The sequence below is a fragment of the Bombina bombina genome, chromosome 7, assembly GCF_027579735.1.
Source record: "Bombina bombina isolate aBomBom1 chromosome 7, aBomBom1.pri, whole genome shotgun sequence".
Taxonomy (NCBI): Eukaryota; Metazoa; Chordata; class Amphibia; order Anura; family Bombinatoridae; genus Bombina; species Bombina bombina.
In genome coordinates, this window is record NC_069505.1 from 101,311,103 (window position 1) to 101,330,874 (window position 19,772).

General features: G+C 39.2%; 1 protein-coding gene across 1 annotated transcript in view; it reads left to right on the top strand.

Moving 5' to 3' along the window:
* PIDD1 (p53-induced death domain protein 1) overlaps positions 1 to 19,772 on the top strand; it is a 77,095-nt gene that overhangs the window by 5,937 nt on the left and 51,386 nt on the right. Inside the window, exons 3-4 of the mRNA XM_053720212.1 lie at positions 283 to 696; positions 7,146 to 7,346. Of these exons, the coding sequence (XP_053576187.1) occupies positions 283 to 696; positions 7,146 to 7,346 (615 nt within the window). The remainder of the gene's footprint in view (positions 1 to 282; positions 697 to 7,145; positions 7,347 to 19,772) is intronic.

Sequence of the window (19,772 nt, forward strand, 5' to 3'; positions counted from 1 at the left end):
GGAAATATAAATGGCTAACTTCTTTGTCAGTAGTGACATTTCTTACTTACCAAGGCTCCTAGTAACTTAGTTTTTTTTTAAACTTGCATATTCATATTTACATCTTCTATTAAAAATTGTTATCCTTTACTAAAAATTGCTTGCCGATTTTCATGTAATTTCGGACTTACTTCAGACTTTGGTATGATGTTAATGTAGGGATAAAAACTATTTAAACCTTCACATACTTATGTTGTTTCTCCAAAAAAGTCTTCTATAATATGACCTATATTTATCCCACAGGTGAACAGAGACAGAATGAGACAGGTGAAATCTGCCATGGTCTTCTAACCACTCTTCCATCTGAACTAGGGAATCTCTCAAACCTTTTACACTTGGATCTCAGTTATAACAATTTCACAGAGCTTCCACCTTGTGTGACTTCCCTTTCTCGTCTGTCAGAACTCATCATCAGCTTCAATCAACTAAATACACTCCCAGATGCCATCACTGAGCTTGAGAACTTGAAGGTGCTCTCTGTCATGTCCAATCAGTTGACCCAACTCCCCTTAGCAATTGGGCAATTGAAAAACCTGGAGAGGCTGTATTTGTCTGAGAACAAATTGGAGTCTTTGCCACAAGATATTGGGGAACTGCAAAGATGCATTGAACTAGACATATCTGGAAATAACCTTAGAAGATTGCCAGAAACAATATGTGAGTATAACTTACAGACACAATTTGTTTCTTACACCTCCTTATAAACCTTTTCAGTGCACAAGATGGCTTCTCCACCATACCACCTCTGCATAGAGCATATCTACAAAAAACTTCCTCAGGACACCTAGGCTTCCTCGTTATCTTTTAGCATACTGACAAGATACATAATCAACTGCATCACAAAGCACTAGACACCAGGAATAAGTTTATGCCAGGGGAACGGGTATATATGAGGGGCCTTACGTTCATCACCCTTTGTACTATCTTAAGGGAACATAATTTCACTCATGTGAAAGAGAGGAACCCTCACTTTTAAAAAAGGGTCATATGTCCGTCTAGGATGCAGGTGATCATTGTGGGGACTTTAATCACCTCTAACACTAGGTACAAGGAAAGGTACAGAACAGATCTGGATTCTGCTTTTTGTATCTTGTTATTGGAAGATTAGCTATTCCTTGTTATGCCTGCACTGGAAGATTAACATTGGCTAGTAAAGTCAAAATGTAACTTTAATGGAACATGAAATCCATAATTTTTCTTTTATGATTTAGAAAGAGCACGCAATTTTAAACAACTTTCTAATTTACTTCTATTATCTAATATGCTTCATTATCTATATATCCTTTGCTGAAAAGCATATATAGATAGGCTCAGTATCTGCTGATTGGTGGCTGCACATAGATGCCTCATGTGATTGGCTTACCCATTGCTATTTCTTCATCAAAGGATATCTAAAGAATGAAGCAAATTAGATAACATAAGTAAATTGGAAAGTTGTTTTAAATTGTATCGTCTATCTGAATCATGAAATAATTTTTTGGGGTTTAATGTCCCTTTAATGATATAGATGGAGCATGCACTTTTAAAAAAACTCCCAAATTTACTTCTGGTATCAATTTTGTTTAATTCTCTTGATATCCTTTAGGTGTGTGTCTTTTGCACACTATGGGCCCGGAGTGTCTGCAACAATGTTTGTAGTAATGTACAGTGTTGCAAACAACTGCCATTGAGTGCTAAAGACACATGCACACTCCTGAGCGCCTATGAGTCTATCTAGGTTTACTCTTCGACAAAGAGAACAAAGTAAAATTGATCATAGAAGAACTTTTGGAAGTTGTTTTAAACTAAATGTTCCATCTGTATAATGACAGTTAAATGTTGACTGTCACTTTAATAGATTCAATTTAATTAATTGAAGGGACAATTAAGGTTATCAAGGATGGTTAATAAGTGTGTTTTTCCTATGCTATATTTATATAAAACTGACAAAAATGCATAATCTTCAGTATAACACAAAGGGTTCGATTTAATATTGGTCAGGCGGACATGATTCACTGACCGCATTTAACATTGCAAAAGCATTGCACCAGCAATGCTTGTACAATGCTGTCCCTTGCTCCCTGTTAGCCAATTGGCCGCTAGCAGGGGCTGTCAATAATCCTGATCGTATTGGATTGCCACTTTTTAAGTGGTGGACAGATTGGTAAATGGAGCCCAAATTGGTTGAAGTTAAGCTTTAGTTTGTAAGTACTGTTAATGGAGTCACAATTTCCTTATGGACATACTGAGATCTAGTGTGTCAGTTGATCTGTGTTTACCTTAGCTGAGGCCATCACAGAAGTTGTGCCAGTTTGTGAAGCTGTTAAAAGAAGCAAAAATGGCACAAACCTTAACTTATGCTGTCTGGAAAGGAATGATCCTTGGGTTGATGACCAACCAGGCCAGGAGAGCTTGCTTGATTTTGCTTCTAAAGCTTTGTAATGGGACTAGGTGGACTGACTATCATTAAATGGCGGCTTATTCAAGCTTCTATGGAGATCGCTTTAAGTGTAGGTAAAACTGGAGTGGGAAATGTATTTACCATTCAAGTGTATCCTTTACATGGATATATGTTTAGTTACCTTCTTTAACTGGCACTGAAACAGATTTATGGCATTACCTATGATAAGAATTGTTGTGCAGTTTCCTCTTTCAAGCAACAGTACTCTTTGCATTGTATTTAAGTAATGGTATTATGTATTTATTACAAGCTATACACTTTGGAAAATTAACTTTCTGCATAATTTAATTACAACTGCATTGGATCCGTCTTATTTTTTTTAATGATGAACCTTCTGCTTATAATGACTTTTAATTGAGAAATGTGACGCATCTCCCTCTGCTCTATTTTATTTTTACTGTTGAATGGACATTATTTCTATTTCTATTAGATTTCAATGCTATGGGGCCTATTTATTAATGTGCGAGCAGACATGATCCGATATTGCGTATCATGTCCGCTGCACCGACAGCATATACTCTCGGCATTTATCATTGCACCAGCAGTTCTGGTGAACTGCTAGTGCAATGCCGTTCCCTGCAGATTCGTGGCCTAGCAGGGGTGTTAATCTCCCCGATCGAATCGTATTTGATCGGGTTGATTTCTGTCCACCGCCTCAGAGCAGGCGGACAAGTTATGGAGCAGCGATCTTTAGACACAGGGCATCAAGCTCGGAGCTTGATAAATATGCCCCTATATCTGCATGATAAGCTTTCACCTTTCCTTATTTTCTATATGTTTGAGAGTAAAAAAGTATAGTTTTATTTAATAAAAAACATTTAGGGCCAGATTATGATTTGGGGGGGAGGGGGCAAATATTTAGTGCACGAGCCATAAGGGGTTTATTGGGGGTGTTTGCGTATGTCCGGTTTACCGCTGGTATTATGATTTGAAAGTAAACAAGATCGCCAGAGTGCAATTGAGATTTACGCTAGAATGATTACTGTGTCATAAGTGCTCTGGTTAACTGTTTTGCAAAACAAAAAATGTCACAAAACATAAAAAAAACATAACAAAGTACACTTACATTCATAACACCATCTAATAAAAAATATATAAAAAAAATATTGCACACAAAAGTTATAAAGGCTCAACGATATGAAATCTCAGGTGTTAGAAAAAAAGCCAGCCAAGCCGATTGGCTATAACATAGAGATACATACATATACATCTCTAAAGTTGGATTTGTATGTATTTATATATTTAAGTATGTGTAAATATGTATTTATGTATTTATATGTGTATATATGTATTTACAGACAATAACACATATAAATACATATGTACACATATATAGAAGTGCATTGGAGCCCTTTGCTGTCAATTAGATGAAAACGTGTTAAAACATAATTTATGTAAGAACTTAACTGATAAATTCATTTCTTTCATATTAGCAAGAGTCCATGAGCTAGTGACGTATGGGATATACATTCCTACCAGGAAGGTCAAAGTTTCCCAAACCTCAAAATGCCTACAAATACACCCCTCACCACACCCACAAATCAGTTTAAAGAATAGCCAAGAAGTGGGGTGATAAGAAAAAAGTGCGAAAGCATAAAAAATAAGGAATTGGAATAATTGTGCTTTATACAAAAAAATCATAACCACCACAAAAAGGGTGGGCCTCATGGACTCTTGCTAATATGAAAGAATTGAATTTATCAGGTAAGTTCTTACATAAATTATGTTTTCTTTCATGTAATTAGCAAGAGTCCATGAGCTAGTGACGTATGGGATAATGACTACCCAAGATGTGGATCTTTCCACGCAAGAGTCACTAGAGAGGGAGGGATAAAATAAAGACAGCCAATTCCGCTGAAAAATAATCCACACCCAAAATAAAGTTTAAATTTTATAATGAAAAAAACTGAAAATATAAGCAGAAGATTCAAACTGAAACAGCTGCCTGAAGTACTTTTCTACCAAAAACAGCTTCAGAAGAAGAAAACACATCAAAATGGTAGAATTTAGTAAAAGTATGCAAAGAAGACCAAGTTGCTGCTTTGCAAATCTGATCAACCGAAGCTTCATTCCTAAACGCCCAGGAAGTAGAAACTGACCTAGTAGAATGAGCTGTAATCCTTTGAGGCGGAGTTTTACCCGACTCGACATAAGCATGATGAATTAAAGATTTCAACCAAGATGCCAAAGAAATGGCAGAGGCCTTCTGACCTTTCCTAGAACCGGAAAAGATAACAAATAGACTAGAAGTCTTTCAGAAATTCTTAGTAGCTTCAACATAATATTTCAAAGATCTAACTACATCCAAAGAATGCAATGATTTCTCCTTAGAATTCTTAGGATTAGGACATAATGAAGGAACCACAATTTCTCTACTAATGTTGTTGGAATTCACAACCTTAGGTAAAAATTCAAAAGAAGTTCGCAACACCGCCTTATCCTGATGAAAAATCAGAAAAGGAGACTCACAAGAAAGAGCAGATAATTCAGAAACTCTTCTGGCAGAAGAGATGGCCAAAAGGAACAAAACTTTCCAAGAAAGTAATTTAATGTCCAACGAATGCATAGGTTCAAACGGAGGAGCTTGAAGAGCCCCCAGAACCAAATTCAAACTCCAAGGAGGAGAAATTGACTTAATGACAGGTTTTATACGAACCAAAGCTTGTACAAAACAATGAATATCAGGAAGATTAGCAATCTTTCTGTGAAAAAGAACAGAAAGAGCAGAGATTTGTCCTTTCAAGGAACTTGCAGACAAACCTTTCTCCAAACCATCCTGAAGAAACTGTAAAATTCTCGGAATTCTAAAAGAATGCCAGGAAAAATGATGAGAAAGACACCAAGAAATATAAGTCTTCCAGACTCTATAATATATCTCCCTAGATACAGATTTACGAGCCTGTAACATAGTATTAATCACAGAGTCAGAGAAACCTCTTTGACTAAGAATCAAGCGTTCAATCTCCATACCTTTAAATTTAAGGATTTGAGATCCTGATGGAAAAAAGGACCTTGCGACAGAAGGTCTGGTCTTAACGGAAGAGTCCACGGTTGGCAAGAGGCCATCCGGACAAGATCCGCATACCAAAACCTGTGAGGCCATGCTGGAGCTACCAGCAGAACAAACGAGCATTCCTTCAGAATCTTGGAGATCACTCTTGGAAGAAGAACTAGAGGCGGAAAGATATAAGCAGGATGATACTTCCAAGGAAGTGACAATGCATCCACTGCTTCCGCTTGAGGATCCCTGGATCTGGACAGATACCTGGGAAGTTTCTTGTTTAGATGAGAAGCCATCAGATCTATTTCTGGAAGTCCCCATATTTGGACAATCTGAAGAAATACCTCTGGGTGAAGAGACCATTCGCCCGGATGCAGCGTTTTGGCGACTGAGATAATCCGCTTCCCAATTGTCTATACTTGGGATATGAACCGCAGAAACTAGTAAGGAGCTGGATTCCGCCCAAACCAGAATTCGAGATACTTCTTTCATAGCCAGAGGGCTGTGAGTCCCTCCTTGATGATTGATGTATGCCACAGTTGTGACATTGTCTGTCTGAAAACAAAGGAACGATTCTCTCTTTAGAAGAGGCCAAGACTGAAGAGCTCTGAAAATTGCACGGAGTTCCAAAATATTGATCAGTAATCTCACCTCCTGAGATTCCCAAACCCCTTGTGCCGTCAGAGACCCCCACACAGCTCCCCAACCTGTAAGACTTGCATCTGTTGAGATTACAGTCCAGGTCGGAAGAACAAAAGAAGCCCCCTGAACTAAACGATGGTGAAACTGATTTGTGGGTGTGGTGAGGGGTGTATTTGTAGGCATTTTGAGGTTTGGGAAACTTTGCCCCTCCTGGTAGGAATGTATATCCCATACGTCACTAGCTCATGGACTCTTGCTAATTACATGAAAGAAAGCATATTTATGCAATATTCATATTTAATAAAGTGTTATACTGTGTATTTACTGTAAATATTTCACATTCCAATGTTCTGTGCATATGGGAATATGTTCTATGTATTTATAAATAGAGATTCCTATAATATATCTGTATATATCTATACTTATATATAATCATGTACGTGTATAAATATAAATATATATTGTACCAAAATACCATCACATATATATTGAATGGTGCTCTGACAAAATGCCGACGGACATTTGGCCGACAGCTTTCTGGCCGACGAACATTTGGCCGACAGACAGAATGCCGAAGCATGTTCCGAGTACGGCCGAGAGCAGATACGCTCCAGAGTTCTCTGTTTTTAATCAGAGCCTTGGGCACCACAACCGCCTCTGGGAACCTAACCATGGCTCCCAGCCCGCACGTCTTGTAATTCTCTGTCTGGGAATTATCTATCTATCGAATGTATTTATCTATCTATCTATTGAAGCTATCTATCTATCAAATTTATCTATCTATCAAATCTATTTATCTAATCTATCTATCAAATCTGTCGGACTATTATCTGTCGGCCAAATGTCCATCCGGCCACAATATTGAATACATAATGAGTACCTTATTAGCTTAGTAGTATATGTTTAGCACCATTAAAAGCAGTACAAGTATAACCAGTAACCCACAAAAAAGGGGGGAGTATATTTTCTTGTGTGCAGATTTGCTCATTATCAAATGTTTTGTTTATTTTTCATACTCTTCAGGTCATTTGCTAGCCATAAAGAAGCTTTATCTATGTAGCAATTCACTTGTTGCTGTACCAGAGAGTCTGGGCCGACTACCTCATCTGTTGTTACTAGACCTAAGGAACAATCATTTGCGTTGTGTGACTGATGAAATCAGAAAGTTTGGACGCCTGGAAGGAAACCCTATAGGGTTACCAGAACCCTCTTCTTCAGATGAAGGTAAATTGTGTTTCTAAGTTTAGTGTTCTGAATAGATTGGGTAACAGTATTTTGGAAACAAAATGTTTTTACTTAAAGGGACAGTCTAGTCAAAATTAAACTTTCATGATTCAGATAGGGCTTGCAATTTTAAACAATTTTCCTATTTACTTTTATCATCATATTTGCTTTGTTCTCTTGGTATTCTTTGTTGAAAGCTAAACCTAGTTAGGCTCATATGCTAATTTCTAAGCTCTTGGATGCCGCCTCTTATCTCAGTGCATTTTTACAATTTTTTACAGCTAGACAGTGCTAGTTTATGTGTGCCATATAGATAACATTGTGCTCACTTCTGTAGGATTATTTATGAGTCAGCACTGATTGGCTAAAATTAAAATCTGTCTAAAGAACTGAAAAAGGGGGCAGTCTGCAGATGCTTAGATACAAGGTAATCACAGAGGTTAATTTTTTTTTAATATAACTGTGTTAGTTATGCAAAACTGGGGAATTGGTTACAAATGGATTATCTATCTTTTTAAACTATACAAAATTCTGGAGTAGACTGTTCCTTTAATAAAAATATACTTTTTTTAAAATAACCCATTGATTGAACATACTACATATGAAGCATTCAAAAATAGTGTTTGGAGTTGGTAATACAATGTAGGGTTATTCTAATAGGTGAGGTCAGAGGCTGGTGAGGCACTTGCTATGATATGCCCGACAAACCCATATATGAACCCAATAGATGTAGCTTAAATATACAATTAATTTAGCAGGTTGCACAAGGGCAATTAGCATTATTTACAACACACACATACAGGTAAGAAACTAATTAAATTCTGATTATATTATAGGCAAATGCAGTTATACTATTTATACTCATTGAAGACAAATGTAAAAATAGGATGCATGGTCTTACCTTCCCAGAAGCAGATCTTCTTTATTCATTTTATGTGATGATATTTAATTTTTTCTGCAGGCCCCTTTAAATTGAAATATAAAAATTAGACAGTTACACTAAAACATTTTCTCAACTGCGGTCCTCAAGTACCCCCAACAGGGCAGGTTTTCATTACAGGTGTTCCAGTGCACAGTTGAAATAATCAGTTTATGGGTGAAACCATGTTAGTAACCATGGTGTTACTGCTCAGCTGAATAATTCACCTTTGCACTGGTTCAGCTATAATAAAAACCTAGCCTGTTTGTGGTACTTGAGGACCACGGTTGAGAAACACTGCACTAAAGCACCAGCTCATCTGCAATATGTTGATTACCTGCAGAATAAAGCATTTTTTTTTAAAGTTGGCTAATATTGCATCAGCTGAAAATTGTACTTCAAAATAGATTCTGATAAAAAAACAGACTTTTTTATTTTTAAAGATAAATGTATTTATAACACTTTTTTAAATAAAGCTCTTTAATCAATAACATGAATTTAACAAATTCTAACAGGTGGGGTGTATTAAACTGGGAAAGGCAAACTTGATATTTTTGCACTGCACACAGATACAGGCCCATTTATCAAGCTCCGTATGGAGCTTGAAGGGCCGTGTTTCTGGCGAGTCTTCAGACTCGCCAGAAACACAAGTTATGAAGCAGCGGTCTAAAGACCGCTGCTCCATAACCCTGTCCGCCTGCTCTGAGCAGGCGGACAAAAATCGACGGAAATCAACCCGATCGAATACGATCGGGTTGATTGACACCTCCCTGCTGGCGGCCGATTGGCCGCGAGTCAGCAGGGGGCGGCGTTGCACCAGCAGCTCTTGTGAGCTGCTGGTGCAATGTTAAATGCGGAGAGCGTATTGCTCTCCGCATTTAGCGAGGTCTTGCGGACCTGATCCGCAGTGTCGGATCAGGTCCGCAAGCCCTTTGATAAATGGGCCCCATAGAGAGGCATGCTGTAGTTTTACTTGAGTTGGACCTACAGTCTCATTTATAAATTAAGTTCATTCTGCTGTCTTTCACAACAAAGTTGTCAATGACTTTGTTGTAAAACTGCTCTGGATTTGTTTCTCTAAAAGGGCCATAATACCCAAATGTTTAAACACTTGAAAGTGATGCAGTATAGCTGTAAAAAGCTGACAAGAAAATATCACCTGAACATCTCTATGTAAAAAAGAAAGATATATTACCTCAAAAGTATCTCAGTAGCCACATCCCATTGTAAAGTACTTCTAAGCAACAAGTTAGTATGTCTGTCCCAGGACAGCGGAAGCAGTGAGCTTACGTGCAGTCTCATCTTATTTCCCTATTCAGTGTAAGGAAGTTTACAATGAAATCTCATTAGAGTTAAATTAAATCTCATGAGATCACAGTAAAAGAGTTCATGACCTCAGCACTGCTGATGCTGATTAGCTGCTATTCATTTATTTTTATTTTTTATTTTTTTTACCTGCAGCTGAGCAGTAGTTGAGTAAAACTTTTTACACAGAACTTACTCTGCTGAGCTGAGGAGATTGTGAGGTAAAATATCTTCCTCAGATGCTCAGGTGATATTTTCCTGTCAGCTTTTCACAGTTATGCTGCATCAGTTTCAAGTGATTTAGCATATGAGTATTATGTCCCTTTAATTTTAAAAGTCTTGGCGTCTCTATGGACAAGAGTGCCAGTGATGACAGTCTGCCTTGGTCCGTACTGTTCCTGCTGTGTGTTTTAATCCGCTTTAATAAAGAATTTTGGATTTGTAAGAAGCGCCAAAGGCAGGTGCAGTGCTTGGAATAAACTCTAATTTATGTCTTCATGTGGTTGTCATGCATTCATGTGATTTAATATAGAGATAAGAGGTAAAATATACATATAGGAATAAAAAAGGTACAAATAAAACAATGCACAGGTGGATCCACCTAGCTAACAGTAAAATCTAACAGTAAAATCTAACAATAAAAATCTGCCTCTATTAATAAGAAACTGGTACACCTAGTGGCTGAAGTGGCTGATCCAACAGTCTAAGAGATGTAACCTTATCTCAAGTGGAAGCTGAAGCACCCGTAGTGCAGTGTAAAATATGCAAATGTGTAAAAGTGTATATTGAGCGAAAGATACAAGATCAGCAAAAATAATATATAAACATTGTGATAAATATAAAAATGTAAAAAATATGTAAAAAATACATATGTACGCATTCCTGCCTTTGGCGCTTCTTACAAATCCAAAATTCTTTTTTAATATCACGGCCGGCTAGGCGACCTTTGTTTGAAGCTAGTGGTGCTCAGTTCAGGCGCTTTAACCATCACTATATTAATCCGCTTTAATGCAGATAACGATCGTTCAACAGAGGCTGTTGTAGCTGTAATTGTGAGCACCAGCGTAAATAATTTTACAGCCCCTGGAAGACCCCTCATCAGATCATTTGTGGCCACAAAGTTGAGGAGTTCTAATGGGGATTTGCATTCATTCCTCACTCTTTCTGTGCTGTATAAACCCAACAGATCACACTTGAGTCTAAGAAAGTCAAATTGCTTTCCATATTTTGAAAGGGTTAGCAGTTTGGTGTCATCAAAATTTTCCGACATGTCTTTCATTTTTGTGCAGTCCACCAAACTAAGTAATGCAAGCTCATCAAAGTGATCAAACCGAGCTTTCATCTGAACACTGACATTGTCCAGAATATTAAAAAATAACCTCTTTTAATAGGATCTTTGCTTCTCTGGTTTTCTTTGAGGTCAAGTCTGACACGTTTTTCCTCAAATTATTCATAGAACGCATTAAAGTCTTCTCTCTTGCGCTGCAGAAATGACATTGTGTCACAAATTTGATCACAGCAGAATGCAATATCCATGACTCTATTCTGCAGTATACGAAAGAGTATATCAGTTTTTAAAAAAAATCCTCATATGCCTTTAGTAGGAAGCAGGTTGATGCTTTACTCAGCCTTGTATCAAATCCATCAGCCAACACTGTGGTGTCAGCATCCCATTCTCTTTCCTTTTCGCTTATAATATCGAACATAGCACGCAGATCTGTTTGGTACATGTTGACCGTCTGTACTAGTTTTGAATTTGTACTCCATCTGGTGGGTGCTGCTCTTGGCAAACATTTCTTTATAACGTCGTCCAGTAGGTGGGCGCGCTTGCTAGATTGATTGAAAAAAGAGGTACGTTTTTCAAGATTATGGAATTAAAGGAATATGAAACCCAACTTTTCTTTTATGATTCAGATAGGGCAGCAGTTTTTTTTTTTTTTTTTTTAAGCTTTATTGATGTGAAATATCAATATACAAACAGAGGGTGAAAAGACAATAAAACATATGTCATATTTTCCATCAAATTTTGCAAACAAGTCTTCCACCATCAAAATCAATTATGCAAATCACATTTTCATTAGGAATACCCATCCTTCGGTAAAAACCAAGGCTGGGAATCAAGTGTCCATTTTTCATTTTAAAATTTTTTCTACATTTTTCAAATTGTGAGCACAAGATTTTAAGTAAACAGACTGAGTGTAGTGTGAATATAGTAGTTATAAAGATGTGTCAAAAGAAGAGGGAGGGGGAGGGGAGAGAAGGATCAGTAATGTGAAGGAGGAAAAAAAAAAAAAAAAAGTGGAAGGAGGGTGACAAAATTAAATAGTGCCCATCCACAGGGCAGTAATCATTTCAAAGGTTGCCAGTTTGTGTGTTTTAAGATAGTGAAACCTCTCTAAGAGAAGAGTCTCATCTACCTGAGCGCGCCATTCCTCTATTGTAGGAATAGCTTGTGATTTCCATTTTCTGGGAATTAACTTCTTGGCTCCGGAAATCATTATCAACAATAGGGCCAAATGCGCGTCACTCTGTGTTTTAGGCAGGGATAGGAATAGGATAATCTCTGGGGTATTTGGAATTTGAATGTGAAGAATTGTGGACATTTGTCTTATAACTGCGGACCAGAAACTCTCCAATCTCGGGCAGTGCCACCAAATATGAAGAAGGGACCCCTCTTCTCCACAGCCCCTCCAGCACGTGGAGCTCAGAGCAGGAAATATTTTGTGCAACCTCAACGGAGTGAGGTACCATCTACTGAAAAGTTTTATGTGGGACTCTTGTGCTTGTGCAGATATAGAGGATTTCCTGATCAGGCTGAAGGCTTTCAACCATATTTTACAGTCGTATTGGGAGTTAAGTTCTCTGTGCCATTGAACAGTATATGAAGGAAGCGTCTCCGCCTCGGGGACGAGCAATATTTTATAAATCAAAGATATCAGGTGCCTTGGGGTGTGCGTTCTAATGCATAAATCCTCAAAAGGTGTTAGTTTCCTCCCTAAGTCTTGCTTGTTTTTATGGGTTGATATGAAGTGGATTAACTGGTTATAGTATATCCAAGATTTAAAAATGTCTGTATGCATTTCCTTCAACCTTTCGTGGGGCATAATGTTTCCGTTTTCAGTAATACCTCGTACCGATCCCTCCCTGAGGCTATATGGGTTAGATTTTCGATAACTTAATTGATAATAAGGGAGTTCTGGGTTCTCAATGATCGGGAGGAGAGGGGAACATTTTGTGGAAACATTTGTAGAGGTAGCTATAGTTCTATCCCAGACCCTGAGAGTCTCCTCTATCATGTGGTACTGCAAGATGCTTTTTGGCCTTCTCTGGGGGGCTATCCAGGCAAGGGTACCTATGTTGTTTAGTTTAAGAATTTTTCTATCTAGCTGTACCCAGGCCTTATGATCTGTATTGTGTGACCATTCGACAATTCTTTGTAGAATGACAGCAGTCCTGTATGATTTTAAATCAGGAAGGCCCAAGCCTCCCCTGTCTCGTGGTAGATACATGGTGCGTTTGGGTAGTCGCGGTCTGACTCTGCCCCACACATACTGTTCGATTAAGTTTTGAAGCTGGTCAATATAACCAGCAGGTAGTGCAATGGGGACTGTTTGAAAAATATATAAAATCCGTGGAAGGACATTCATTTTGATGACGCCTATCCTACCCAACCACGAAAGGGGCCTGTTACTCCATGAGGAAAGGTCTGCTGCTATGTTGTTTTTAAGGAGCCCATAGTTCTGTTTAAGAAGTTCCGAAGGGTCAGAGGTTAGATAGATCCCCAAGTATTTAAGTTTATAAGTAGCGATTTTGATATTATGATCTTTCTGCAAGGTTTGTATTATCTTAGGGCATGTATTTATATTTAAAAGCTCCGACTTATTTAAATTAAGAAGGAAATTGGATACTGATCCGAATGATTTCAGCTCGGATAGAAGTGCCGGGAATGAGGTGCTAGCATTTGTTATGGTATAGAGGACATCGTCCGCGTACAAAGCCTGCTTGTATTCAGTGCCGTCGATACATAAGCCTGTAATATTCTGATTTTTCCTAACTCTATGAGCTAAGGCCTCAATCGACAGCGCGAACAGGAGTGGGGACAGTGGGCACCCCTGCCTAGTGCCGTTACTTATGGAAAAAGATTTGGATAATGTACCGTTCACTCTAATTCTGGCGTTGGGGTTCGAATATAACGCAAACACTGTGTTTAGGAAAATGTTGTTAAAACCCATCGTCTCCATAACCTTACGCAGAAAAAGCCAATCGACTCTGTCGAAGGCCTTCTCCGCGTCGGTCGAGAACAGGACCAAAGGAGTTTTTAGTGCTCTTGCATGGGAAATTAGTTGGAGTACTTTATTAGTGTTGTCCTTGGCCTCCCTCCCCGGGACAAAACCCACCTGGTCATTTGATATTAACTCTGGGAGATATTTATTTAAACGGGCCGCTAAGATTTTTGCTAGTAGCTTCATATCCGTGTTAATTAGGGATATGGGCCTGAAATTTTGTGGGGAATCTGGGGTCTTGCCGGGTTTGGGGATTACAGTTATATGAGCCTCCAGGAGAACCCCAGATAGCTGAGAGTCCTCCCCTAGGTTGTTAAATAAGTGGAGAAGGGGGGCAGAAACCTCATCCACAAATTTTTTGTAATAGGGCATAGTAAAGCCGTCTGGGCCCGGGCTTTTTCCTGTGGGGGAGTCTTTGATAGCCTGAGCTAATTCTTCTTTAGTAATGGGAGAGTCTAAGTAGTCCGCGGCTTCTTTAGTTAAGGTTGGTAAGCCAATATTGTGGAGATAAGAGTCAATTTTGTTCAAGCTTAGACTATGAGTAGCATCTCTCCTTTCCTGGTCAGGCTCTTCTCTGATGTTATATAGTGAGTGATAGTAGCTGCGGAATGCGGTTGCAATCTGTGAGCTACTGTTCAGGCGCTGACCATCTTTAGTTTTGATCGTGTGAATGTAAGAATGAAGTTGTTTTTGTTTGAGGGATCTGGCCAAAATTTTCCCGGGTTTATTCCCTCCTTCGTAATAAAATTGTTTTAAATATAGAGCTTTTTTTTGCTGGGATTCCTCCAGATATTTATTCAGTTCTGATTTCGTGGAGGTTAATTTATTTTTAACTTCTGTATTTAAAGGGTCTAGTTTATGAGTTTCTTCAAGTGTGTTTAGTGTGGTCAGTAAGTAACTATATTTTTCTCGGTAACGCTTGTTGAGTATGGCTTTATGCTTGATAAAGGCCCCACGTACTACGCTCTTATGGGCTTCCCAGATTGTCTGGGTCGTTGAGGTTGGATAAGTGTTTAATTCAAAGTATTCTTTTAGTGTCTTGCGAATATCCTCCAAAATTAAGGGGTCATCTAACATTGTGGCGTCTAGTGTCCATGAGTGATGTGTGATAGGGATGTCTGGCCAAAGGACCGAGCTAGTGACTGGTGCGTGGTCCGACCAAGTGATGTGACCTATATCACACTTTTGCGTGATGGAAAGGCCGCAGGAGTCTGTGTAGATGTAATCTATTCTCGAGTAACTGTTATGGGGTATTGAATAGAAGGAGTAATCTCTTGAATCCGGGTGTAGAGTTCGCCATGTGTCGTGTAGTGCTATATCTTTAAGGGTGGAGTTGACCTGTCGGATTGTGGAGGAAGGGGTGCAGGTGATGCCTTTTGAGGAATCTACTGAAGGGTTAGCTACCAAGTTAAAGTCCCCGGCCAGAAATGTGGTCCCTTTTGAGTGCTCTAGTAAAATGTTTGCTACTTTTTTGACAAAGCTATCTTGAGAGACGCTAGGTGAGTATATTGAGGCCAATGTGATGTAATGTCCATATAGTGTACCTGTGACCATTATATACCTGCCCTCTGGGTCTTTTTCAGCATGAGTTAAGTGAAAGGGGATAGACTTGTGAAAAATTATTCCCACTCCCCCTTTTTTGCTCGCCCCCGATGCAAAGAACGCGTTAGAGTAAGCTGGGTGATGCCATTTTGGCTCTTTGCCTTTCTGGAAGTGCGTCTCTTGCACCAACACAATATGGCTTTGGAGTTTAGAGAGTTCTCTAAGAGCAATAGATCGCTTACCAGGGCTGTTAAGACCCTTTGCGTTTATGGAGGTGAGGTTAATGCAGTGGTCTTTAAACTTACTGGACTTATTCTGCATGATAATAAAAAAAAAAAAAAAAAAAAAAAAAAAAAGGGAGGGAATATAGAAGGGAGAGAAATGAGAGAGAGATAGGGGGAGATACTAATTCAACACTTCAGTCTGAATTTGTGCTAAACAATAAAGGTATAGTTCTATACACAATTAGTACCAACGATTACAAATGCTCAGTGAATACATATATCAAAAACAATCCTGTAACTCAACAACTTCAAAGTTTTGTAAACCAATTAACAGGGGAAAAGCCCTGTAACTGACGTTAATTATACCTGTCAATAACGCCCCAATTACTTCATTAAGGCGTGTTATACATTTGGCAAATAGAAAGTTTAAATTATTTGTGGGTCGTGCATGAGAGCCAACGGAGTAAAAAAAAAAAAAAAAAGAAAAAAACAAAAGACATAAACAAAATCAGATGTGAAGTATCAGATTAGCATAGCTGTATTGCTTGAGTCTCTGTCTTTAGTGACCCATCTTACCCATGGGCCAAAGTGAGATATGCTCTACAATATAAAGTAAATAATTGCGGTCTAACTAGAAATATGTGTAGTAAGGTTCTAAATCTATATGCTGCCGCGACCACTCTTTTCACAATAAGGACCAGGTCTTAAGGGCATATAAAAAAAAAAAGGGTAAGACAGTAGCGGTAATGCTGCTGCGGTATTTTACAAGAGGCGCTGTGAAAGCAGGAGGCAGATGGGTCAGTAAGAAAAAATCTGCTCTCAGCCCCCCTATTACAAAATTCTATCAGGACAGCAAGGAGGCAAGGTATTCCGAAGAGTTATTTAATACGGGCGCGGCTATTGCGCCGTATTGTAGTATATATATGTGTGGGGTAGTTTAAATGGCCCGTGCAGCTGAGCTGAATTATGTTGAAAATTGGTTATAGGTCCTCTAGTACTATATAAAACATATTAGGACTGATCCTGCGTAAACAAAAAGATTTAAAAAAAAAACCACAACATGCAAGGATACGCTTAATAGTTCTTTTAGTCCATATCAGGGCCTAATGCGCCAGTTCAGGCAGAAAAGTTCTATGTTTTAGCTATTAACAGTAATGCTGCACAGTACATTACCCAAGGGTCGAACTCTCGAAAGGATCAGCCATTGGAGGGCTGGGAAGAGGGTGTTTCTCTTTCAGCTCTTGTGCCCCTTGAAGAGGGTGCCTGTAGGGAAAGGTTGTCATAAAATGATTTTTCATCCATACCAGGTCTAAAGATAGCCGTCTTGTTGTTGTTGTTGGCTATAATGGAGACGGGGAAGCCCCAGCGGTATTGGATCTTTTGTGACCTCAGAAATGTTGTTATATGACTCAGGTCTCTTCTCTTCTGTAATGTCAGTGGTGACAGATCCGTGAAGATCTGTATTTCTTCTCCTGCGTGAGATATAGGATGTTTGCGTCTCGCCTCTTGCATGATCTCCTCTTTGTCCTTATAACTAAGGAATCTGACGATAATGTCTCTTGGAGGAGCTTTGCCAGGGGGTCTGGGTCTGAGGGCTCTGTGCGCCCTTTCCAATGGGACGTCTGCGGCTGAGGGGTTTCCTTTTATTATTCTGAACAGAGCTTGAAGATATCCCTCTATCCCCTGTTGGGATACCGTTTCCGAGACGCCACGGACCCGCAGATTATTCCTGCGGCCCCTGTTGTCCAAGTCCTCGATTTTATCGTTGAGAAATTGCAAATTGTCTGCGTGATGTTGCAACTCCGTAGTGTTTTGTTTTATTGAGGAAGCTGCAGAGTCAATGTTCGTTTCCACCTTTTGAATTCTTTTGTCTAAAGCCGCCATGTCATTTCTTAGATCTCCAAACAGACTTTTCATTTCTTGTAGGACTCCCTTGATATCCTCTTTAGAGGACAGGTGTGAAATATCATTTTTTGTGAGATAAGGGGACTGTAGGACATCCTCACTATGGGAGGAGGTCTGCATCGTGTCTAATTCTTCTCTGTGAGCTCCTTTACTTGTGTCTATAGGCTTTAAGTATTGAGACATGGGTTTTGTGTTTACCACCTTATCAGCTCTGCTTTGCCTCTTGTTAGGCATTACCCAATAGGTAGGTGGAATATTTGTTAATTTTTTATTTTTCTTTGTTTTTCCTTCTTATCCTTTTCTTTTGTTATCCTCTTTCCCCTCTTCCTTTATATTTTTCCCCTCTTTCTACCCTGTCTCCTTATTACTGTCTTATGCCTATACTTCTTCTTTAAAAAGTGAAGATCTATGGGACAGTGCTAGTGTGCGTTAAGCTGGTTTTAGAAAGAAAACCCCGGGAGGGACAGTAAGGGCTTTTGAAGTGACCCTGTGTCTTAAGATCTCCAGAGCCTGTATCGCCAGCTGTGAGGGATTATCTGAGCAGGCTCCCCTCTGCAGTAAGATTTAACAGGGTGCGCGGTGTAAAGGGGCTTCTGTATGCACACCGGACCTTTCTCCAGCGCTCTCCTCCAATGCGGCTCACCTAAAAGTCGGCTCCCGGTTCCGGTGATTGCCTTTGTCAGCCTCCGCTGCCTTCGTGTCACATGAGCGACCTCGCAGCCGATGACCGCTCCAAGAGTTAGTGCCGGGATCAAGAGGCAAGATGTGCAGCAGGGGTGAGTGTGCTCTTCTAGCTGCGACTAATGTCCCACTGAAGTTAGAGCTATCAGGCCGTTTTCTTAGGCTCCCCAGGACCAGCTAGGGCAGCAGTGTGTGTCAGTCGACAGCAAGCTCCATCCGGTCTGCAGCTTAAGATGAAGGCTTCCGTTTTGCTATAGGCCCATGACGATCTCACTTCTCAAACTGCTGGGATCTTCTAAATATGGCCCAGAGAAAAATGGCAAAAGTGTGATGATCGCCAACAGAGTTAGTTTAACTGCCCACTTACATGTAATAAAGGTGATTAATTGCCATACTAAGCTAATTTGTCAGTTTGGAAAGCTGGAGCCCTTCTAGTGTGTGGCCATCTTCCAGTGCGGCCAGACTCCGCCTCAGGGCAGCAGTTTTAATCAACTTTCTAATGTACTCCTATCATCATTTTTTTTTACATTAGAAAGTTGCTTAAAATTGCTGCTGTATCTGAATCATGAAATAAAAAAAATTGGGTTTCATATATCTATATATTTAAAGTTAATCTATATATTTAAAGTTTTCAAGACACACCTGCTGCTGAGCATATCTAGATATAATTTTTCATGTAAATTACTAATTTTCCACAAAGAATAACAAGTTATCAATACTACAAACAATGCTGCTGCTATGTGGTGTTCAAGACACGCACATGCACTATCCCACTAGGTATGCTGGTTAACAAAGGATACCAAAAGAATAAATTACATAATAATAAAAGTAAATTTGAAAGTTTATTTGTTGTTGTTTTTTATTGCAATTTCTATCTGACTCTTGGAAGCTTAATTATGACTTTCATGTACCTTAAACATATTAATTTGATTTGATGACAAAATAAATCAATATTTTAATTAAAGTGAAGGTAAAGTTAGCCTAATCTCTATAAACTATAGCATTATGTGTGCAAATTAAATATAAGTTTCATTCATCATTTTTTATATTTTTGATTAAAAATACAGTTATTACCTTTCTAAACTTCGTTACACGCATTCCCTAAATTCAGCCCAAAAAAAAAATAAAACATCACAGTAGGTCACGTTTTTTTTTTGGCCAATTGATATTCTGGCCGTTAGGCGGCCGTCAGCCGACGTCATCCGCACATTGAGAACAATGCACGCTCCTGTTTCACACTTGAAGCAGGCTCGCCAATTATCGCATGCGCAGTGGAAAGAACAAACACGCTCCCGTTTCACACTTGAAGCAGGCTCACCGATTATCGCATGCGCAGTGTAAAGAACAAACTCGAGGAGCGCATAACCCACTAGAGTAACGCATGCGCAACTAAATTTCTTAATCGTGAACGCACATATGAGAGACGTGGAGAGCAGTCCTACCCGCTCTCCACGTCTCTCATATGCGCGCTCACAACTTTAACACGGAAGAAGGGCTTGGGAGGAGTTAGGTACCAAAACGGTAGGGAATTTCTATCTATCTATTGGGTTCTTGTAAAGCGCGGCTA